General features: G+C 46.2%; 2 protein-coding genes across 2 annotated transcripts; both read right to left on the reverse strand.

The window, feature by feature from the left end:
* Nucleotides 1-1,233: 1,233 nt before the first annotated feature.
* LOC117834172 (citrate-binding protein) lies at nucleotides 1,234-2,712 on the reverse strand. The gene has a single exon (XM_072295687.1). It carries the CDS (start codon nucleotides 1,779-1,781, stop codon nucleotides 1,428-1,430), a length of 354 nt encoding a protein of 117 aa, XP_072151788.1. The 5' UTR covers nucleotides 1,782-2,712; the 3' UTR covers nucleotides 1,234-1,427.
* A 3,222-nt stretch (nucleotides 2,713-5,934) lies between these two features.
* On the reverse strand, nucleotides 5,935-6,808 carry LOC117866219 (abscisic stress-ripening protein 5). The gene is made up of 2 exons (XM_034750374.2): nucleotides 6,494-6,808; nucleotides 5,935-6,367 (listed from the first exon to the last, which is right to left on the reverse strand). Exons 1-2 carry the CDS (start codon nucleotides 6,716-6,718, stop codon nucleotides 6,179-6,181), a joined length of 414 nt encoding a protein of 137 aa, XP_034606265.1. The 5' UTR covers nucleotides 6,719-6,808; the 3' UTR covers nucleotides 5,935-6,178.
* Nucleotides 6,809-8,719: the final 1,911 nt, after the last annotated feature.

Below are 8,719 nucleotides of genomic sequence, written 5' to 3' on the forward strand. Positions count from 1 at the left end.
AAAGTTTGACTCTAATTTTTTTTAAATGTAGCTATATTTTGAAAAAGGAGGAAATAGCTAATAAAAAATCAGGGGTACCAAGGCTTAGTGCCTAGATCATCAGGGCAATGTAACTTTGCCCCTGCATCTCGCGCAAATGTATCCAGCGTGAACCGCAGAACAAAGATCGTTTTCCACAATGGTGCCTTTATAGAGGATGCCAAGTGAGATGCTACCGCGGATCACAAATTACCGCTCACCATCTCACGCCATTGCGCTCAGCATGAACCACGATGCACAGATAGTTTTCCCAACGCCGAGTGAGATGATGTCACCACATTTGAGTCTACAAATATATATATATAACAAGCAAGCCAAAAGATTCAAGCTAAATAACATATAATTTGTTACTGAATCACTCAAAATAATATAAAGATATATATAACAAGCAAGCCAAAAGATTCGAGCTAAATAACATATAATCTGTTACTGAATCACTCAAAATAATATAATAGAACCTGAATGAGTGGGGGCATATGTCCCGGGCATTGGGCTCTGTTTATGCCCACCCCTGAGTTTAAGGACCGTGCATGATTAGTGAATATAACCTCCAAATTCAACCTAATTAGTCTGCAGGAGTGTGGAGTATTAAATTGAGAAAGTGTTAGCAGCAGACGTGGGGAATTGCAAGAGGAAGAGAGAAATTTCAGGCAAGGGAAAGGGAAAGGAAAGAACAGGGAAGGCAGCTTGGAGACGTTTCCTTCGGAGTTCAGAAGTTTGTTAGAAGATTCTTCATACCCCTCTCAGCTCACCTGCTCTCCTATTTAACACCCGGCACACAACTCACTCACGCAACAGCTAAACCCAATCTGGACCTATCACACGCGGATTAACCTTCCTGTGCCTACTAGCCCTTCTCAGCCCAACACCCGAATAAGCTTCAGTTGTAGCGTCCGAAACAGCAGGTTCAGTCTCTGTAGTGTGCTGCGCCACTTCTGTAGTTGGTCCCACAGCTGCACTAACAGAAAGTTGTCCGTTTACCTATCTGGGTGGTTATTTCAACGTGAAATCTTGTTTATTTAGGAGATTAATCACGTTTTGTTTAGATATTTTGTTTACTTAGGAGCCACATATCTTTCTATGCTGTTCCGCTCTAAAAAAATGGCAAATTTGCATATACCATTGAGTGCATCGTGTCGTCGGAGATTAAAAAGTGGGAAGAGGGGAAGGCCTGTTTAGCAAGGGAACGGAGTCTTAGCACGAGCGGACGACCACGACAAACCCTTGCACATTCTGTACTCAAATTAGGCACAAACTGTTCATTGACGCCTTTTCTGAGCATCACTTCGCTTATGGATCACTACCATACTCAGATCCGTCATCACACATCGGATCCAACGTGAAGATCTCGAGCCCGTCCAGACGACGCAAGTTCTTCGATCGATCGATCACGGCTTGGTGTAGACGGCGACGTTCTTCCAGCGCGACTCCATGCGGCGCGACGGCTGGTGGTGCGACTGCTTGTACACCCCGAACTTGAAGTAGTGCTCCTTCCCGCCGTGGCCGGCGGCGCTCAGCCTCCTCTCGCCGTCGACGAAGACGGTGACGTTCCCGGCGCCCACGTCGTGGACGACGTTGAGCCGGACCCACCGGTCGTAGACGCGGTCGGCGAGCACCTTGGTTAGCTCGTGGTAGTAGGTCAGGCGGCCGCCGTAGACGTGCAGCATCAGCGTGGTGGCGTGCGTCGCCGCCCCGAAGATCTGCATCACCGACGCCCCCGACGTGCCGGAGGGGACGAACATGTCGCCCTCGAACTGCCACACCCCCGAGCTGTAGACCTCCTGTTCGATCTCCAATTCTCAATCAACAATCGACATATGCAAATGCATAGCTACTGAAAAGATTTACGAGAAGCTGGGACTAATTATTTAGAATAAGAAAGAATTTTTTTTTTGTCGTTGATGAGGCGTTATTACGTTGACTTTGATCTCTGTGCGGGCGCCGCCGGGGTGGGTGGCGCTGATGGGCTTGTCGGTGGCGAAGACCCACATGCGGCGGACGCCGCCGGACTGCTCGTAGCGCTCGTGGAGGGGCACGTCGTAGGGCTTCTGCACCACGAACTGCGACTCCCTCAGCTTCACGTGGGTGAAGCCGGCGGTCAGGTGAGCCGAGCGGCCGCCGGAGACGGCGGCGGCGCAGCAGGGCAACGACGACAGCGCGCAGATCGCCGCCACAGCCAGCAGGAGAGAGCACGAGGTAGAAGAAGCAGCCATGTTGGTAGTACGGTGCAGCGTGTACGCCGCCGCTGCATCTATTTAAGAGCTCGGCTGCGTGGCCGGTAAGTGTGCAGTGGCGATGGTTACCACGGCGGCGGCGCGCGTCGCGGGCGTGGCGACGGGGACGGTGGCCGGCGCCACGCCAAGACAGCAATCGACTGCTAGCTTCGGACTCCAAGTTGGACGGAGGAGATCTCGAGAGGAGTCCAGCGTCTGGGATCGATTCGTCCAACACACATGCTCTTGTTGACTGAACCTCTGACGATCATGCTGTCAGTCAGAATCAAACGCCGCCGCCGGCAGGCGTGGGTTATTGACTGGGCCGGCTTCTGCCTGATTAACACTGCACGGGCGGCCCACGAGTCCACAATGACAATGCTGCTGGAAGCCCAATTTCTTTTGCACTTTCAGCCCAGTTTGCCGCCCACTCCTGCCTGGATTACAGGAACACCCCAAATCATTTAACAAGCAGGCCGCAAGGCCCCAGGCACATTTCCAAATGAATGAACTCCGGATCAATCAAACCCCCTATATGTCTATATCCATCAAGGGATCAATTAAGCCATGCGTTTTTCCATATTGATGAACTCCCAATCAACTAGGCTGTTTACATATAAATTAATCAATCAACGCACGGAGCGTCTGTATATATACATGGGGAGGTAGATAACGAACTATTGGCCATTGATCTCGGGCTCCTGGCATTCTTCAGCCCTGAGATAGCATCCAGCATGAGGGACACGATGACCGTGTTCTTGTTTGTTGTGCTCTTTGTTGGAACTTAGGTATTTTACGGTTTATTTTAATCCAAAATATGAAATAAAATATGACATATATGATGGCTAAAATAGGAGCACGATCCATTATGCTTATACTAACGAACATGAAGCATGCAGAGGACATTACAAACAACATGTAATGAAACAGGGAAATTAGAAGGGAATACCCTGCAGCGGGGCCAATGCCGGCGGCATCAGATGCACTGTTACTCGACATTTTGAGGCTATTCGATGTAGTCCATCAAAATCGATGCCGTGCAGATGTTTGCCGTGTAGTTGCGTCTCCAGGAAGAATAGGTGCGCAACGAGCAGTCGCGTAAATACGCTCCCCAAAAACTTGATCGCCCTTCTACTCCTCGGGCGCAGAGTCTCTAGCAAGGGTGTAGCTTCGAAGGCCTGCTCTTCCGGCGAAGTCCGTGCACATAGATCGTCGGAACAGGGACAACAAAAACGCAGTGCAACAGTGGAGGAGCTCTGGTGGTGTGTGTAGAGCACGGAAGACTGAGAAGGAATGCCTCTCTTATAGGCACCCTGAGAACCTTTAAGTGTCTAGATTAATGCAGTTAATTTGGACCATCAAAGGATCAGTCTTTGATCAGTTACGTAACGGTCAGCCATTCAAGCATCGTCGGTTACTAGCGTCAGTTACTAGTCATCAACTATGATAAAAAAACTGCAAAATCATATCAATTCCAGCCCACGCACCGCAGTGAGTGAGCGCGCGTGTGGCATCTTGCTATCCCTTCCTCAACTTTTCAGTAGGTGTAGCATGGCTCCACCTTCTAAGTTGGTTAGGGATCCTCTCAACTCCAAGGTGGTTTTATTACAAATGTAACTACCATAATGGGCAATGGGATTTAATTGAATTAATAGGCCACCGGTCCATTTAATCTAACACTCTTTGAATTCATAACATTGTTGCTGCCAGTAAGTGTACATCACCAATTATATTCACCATTATATTTTCTTGTCATTATAAATTTTTGACATGTAGTCCATTTGAGTATTATATATCTGTTAATGACATACATATTGCGACAATTTCTTACCTTCATGTCCTGTCATAAACTTACATTTTTTAAGATAATGGAAACAGTTCCGGCTTCATCTTCGAAGAAGAGAAATCAATCCCAAACTATTCCCGATTGTAATACCAAATTTCTATCATATATATTTGGTCATGATGACGAATTGCAGTCGGCCATTTGTCACCATGCCTTCTTGTCCTTAAGTGTGTAAGAGAGGTTTTGCGTATCGGTTAACAGTATCAGCAGGTCGTCCTCATCTACTGGAGGCAGGAAATACTCTCGCTGCTGATGCCAACTCCACATCGTTTGATGAGACCAAGATCTACGTGGTACTTTGTTACGGTGGGACATGCGATTATTTTGGCAATGGCATGCAAGATTGCTACTGCTGTGGGGATGGCGATCACAAACAGAACTGTCACAAGACTATGGAAGAATGCAAGGCCAAGTGCCCCAAATTCCCACCGTCCTTTTTTCAATCGACAAGGGATTCAGTGACCACAAACACTACATTGTACACTTGAAAAAGGTCCTATGATCCGGAATTATCAAGAATGACCCTAATAATGTACTACTGACGAAGTATATGATATATGGTTATTAATGAATTGTTATGCATGTTTTTGATTTCTCTGTGTTGTATTTTTCTTGACATCTTCGGGTCTTAATAATCTGCCTTTTTTTCCTTTTGATTTCTTTAGGGGAAGCTCAAATGTTCTCTCTAATGGCCGTTGGTGGGTTGGCTTCGTCCTGATTAACGGACGCGCGGGCAGCGCGTGAATATCATCAAAACTGCTCCCAGCCCTGTCTAGAACAAAGATAAAATAAACTTCAACAAGCAGGGGCTCTCTTCTCCTCCCCCCTCTAAGTTCACCTCTTCCTCCTCTTTTTTGCTTCTCCACCCTTTTGGTCCAATCGAGTTTTCAGGTCGTATGGGGCATGAGCCCCTTGCCCCCATGCTAGATCCGTTCCTAGGGCCAGCTTCCGCTGTATTTTGTATTCCTATATTTCAGCTCTGATTTAGCTCCTCCTATATATGTGTCCTTATATATATTCCTCTAATTAGCAACAAAAAAACTTGTGTACATTTGTCTAAGTATGTGCGCATTTTGTGGTGTATGTTTGAGAGCATTCCACTTATACTTGGAAAAGAAACAAAAAAAATTACAATTGCTAGATTTTTGCCAATGGATTTAGGAAGCACAATCTGTCAATATTGTCTCGCGGTTGTGTGCAAAGGTTCGTGCTAGATCTCCATCTTCGGCGAAGTGAATAACTACGGCGAACTCCAAAACCTCCAACGAATTTTAGTGGTTAGGTTGGGAGTTTTGACGGAGGGGGATTTGTTGGTGCAGACTATAGAGGGAGGTCTTAGAAGGCCGTTGACCTTGCAGTGGTGGCAGGCGATGGGCGGGTGGCAAGGCGGCTGGGGTGCCACCGGCCGTAGGGTGGGGGACGGCCGGATAGATAGACTTGGCATCGAAAGAGTCCTATTTCGTACTGATTAACGAGGGAAGGTGGTGTCGATGGATATTTGGTGGCCTATATTATATTGTTTATATTAAAACAGAGCAAATACCAGTGTTTTTTGATGTTTTTGTGAAAGGGTTATCGTGTGACCATATACTTCAAGCCACGGGAAGACAGCAACTATTACTGGAGATAAGAATAAAGCAGGAAGAGGTTGAAAGTTTTTTTCCAATGTAATTTCTTTATTTTCCCGGTTTATATTCATTAAATTTGGGATACACTATAATTCTTTTTCTTTCAGAAAAGAGAAAATAGATGATAATAAAACGTAAATGAGATTAAAAAAACCTTCCACGTGTTGATTCTCAGGGCACAAACATTCAACCACAGATAGACAAGAGCTTGACTTGGGAGCCACACACGTCGCTCCTGGTTATTCAACGCAATTATACATGCAGAGAAAAATCAAGCAAGTACACATGATGAGCACCTCGCCGCACACGGCCCCACCTCTCAGTCTCTCACAAGCAAGCGAAGGTCCGGAAAGGACTTATTTGTACATACTGCAGTGACTCGTCAAATTAACACGTACGCGTGCACACAAGCAAGTAATGGGCAGGTGGTGCTCATCGCCGGCGGCCGGCCATCAGCCGAAGAGGTGGTGGTGCTTCTTCTCGCCGCTGGCCTCCTCGGCTTCCTTGTGGTCCTTCTTCTTCTCGTGGTGCTCGTGGAAGGCGTATCCGCCGGCGCCGACGGCCGCCGTGGCGGCGATCTCCTCCGTGATCTTGTGCCTGTGCGCGTGCTCCGGGTCCTTCTTCGCCTCGTGCTTCTCGTACTGCATACACAGAGAATTTAGTTTAATTTAATTAATCCAGCAGAGAAATAGCTAGCATCAGATCAGCCAAGCAAGTCCATTCGTGCCACGGCGGCCGGCCACGGCGAGGACGAGGACAGGACGTACGAGGGCGAATGCGCCGGCGGCGAGTGCGCCGGCCTCGCCGAGGTGCTGCTTGTGCTTGTGCTCCTTCTCCTCCTTCTTGTACCTCTCGTACTCGTTCTCGCCGGCGGTCACCGCCTCGGCGGCCACGGTCTCCGAGTACCCGCCGCCGTACTCTCCGCCGGCGGGCTGCTGGTCCTCGTCCTTCTTGTGGTGGTTGAAGAAGTGGTGGTGCTTCTCCTCCGACATGGCTGCTGCTGTCAGCTGGTCAGCTAATGTGGCTGCTTCACTGGGAGTAGTACTCGTACACTTGGCTAGCTCTTGCCTGTGAGTGACAATAGGATGCTTGGCCTCCGGGTTTTATAGGCGATGCCACGGCTAGAATGGCCGGTGGGATTTTTTTTCTTTTTTTTTTGCGAGGAAGAATGGCTGGTGGGATTAACATGACTAAACATGTGATGATGAGTAGGATAAAGGTGGTATTAATGCAAGTCACGAAAGCAGATGGGTATATTAGGAAGACATGCATATACTTCGAATATACCTACCACATATGTAATTAAATATAAGTTGTATCGGTCAATAATACAAAATTATAGTTTTTTAATAAACTCCGACGGTTTTTATTAGGCCAGAGGATCATAGAGAAAAAAAACTAGAACAGAAATTGTTTTCTGATGTTCCCATCAGTGAATTAATAAAATCATTTAGAAGCTTCTTAAGTTCATATCCAGGTCACAGCAGTGGAGCCCAGTAGGCAATTGGTGGAGGGGGCGCCACATCATTTGGACGGTGCGTCCCAACGACCTTGTTGCCGGACTGATCGAGTAGCAAGCATGCCGCCATCGCCATTACCAAGCACGCAGCTTGGGTAGTCGCCACTTTTCAGAGAAAAAAAATCGTTCGTTTTTGTCGGCACAAACTTACGTATGCGAGTCAGCGTACACGACGCGTGGCAAGTAGTACGTGTATACGGTGTGGATACACTGCCGGTGAAAACCCTCATCAGTACCGTTTGTTACACTTTAGTACTGGTTGCGCAACCGATACTGCTAGTTCGGTACTAAAGGTAGACCTTTTGTACTAGTTGAAAGAGATCCTTTCGTACCGGTTGGGGAACTGATACTAATTTGGCTGCCACGTCACGCGTGGCCGCGGCCAAATTAGTACCGATTGGTCTCCCAACCGGTACTAATTTTTTTTCTATTTTTTTTCTCATTTTCTTTTCTGTTTCTTTGTTTATATTAGTATTTCGTATTTATTTTCTTTACGTATACTAGTTCTAATACGCTAATATATATAAAATTATATTTATCTATAATAGTACATTTTAGATACTATTATATATATAGACATATTGTGCATACACATCTATGAATAATATTATATTGCATCAACTTCCCAAGTTCAACATTTCGGATCAACTATTTTGAACCCGAGTCCTAATGGTGATGCAGATTTGATCCATCATTATGGAACTCCCCCGTTGGATTTACTACCTCGTTCAGAAAAAATCCAGAGAGTTGTTCTTGAATTGCCTTGATTTTTTCCGTGTCGAAGACTGCTTCCTTCATGTGCATCATTTGTGTCATTAGCAAAGGTTATTATATAGTAGATCAATGAGTCTGCACAATTAGAACTAATTTATTGTTAAGAATTTTGTATACGTACTCTGAATTCGTGGTCGGTCACGCGCTTCAGACCTACAAAGTCATGGATGAACTCACATACGTAGTATCCACATAAATTATTCCCCGGCTCCTGTGTCAAACACTATATATATGGCAAAAGAAGTTATGAAATATTTATTGTGTTCAAGGAAGTGTCACGAGATGTGGAAATTCAACACATACCGGGAATTCAGGCTTCAAATCAAGTTCCTCCTTGAATTCACCCGCGTGATGTCGACGGAATCAAGCCCATGCTTTGTTTAAAATATCTATGAGATTTTTGTATTGATCTCTTGGTTTCCTCAAAGAGTCCATGATATAGACTGCGCTTTGATCAACCACGACAACAAGGAGTACCAGTGGAAGCTGTACATATATGCATAGCTAAAGTTATAGTCTTATGTTTAACTGCTAATTCGAAAAAGGGATATGGGAAACACACTCACTTGAAGTTGTATGATAGAAGTATGTACTAAATGCCTGGTGGCACATTAGTACCGGGTGGGTACTAATGTGCACCCTTTAGTACTGGTTGGGGGCACTGGGGGACTAGTTGTGGTACCGGATCTAATTTCAACCG

This window comes from Setaria viridis, chromosome 8, assembly GCF_005286985.2.
Source record: "Setaria viridis chromosome 8, Setaria_viridis_v4.0, whole genome shotgun sequence".
Lineage (NCBI taxonomy): Eukaryota > Viridiplantae > Streptophyta > Magnoliopsida > Poales > Poaceae > Setaria > Setaria viridis.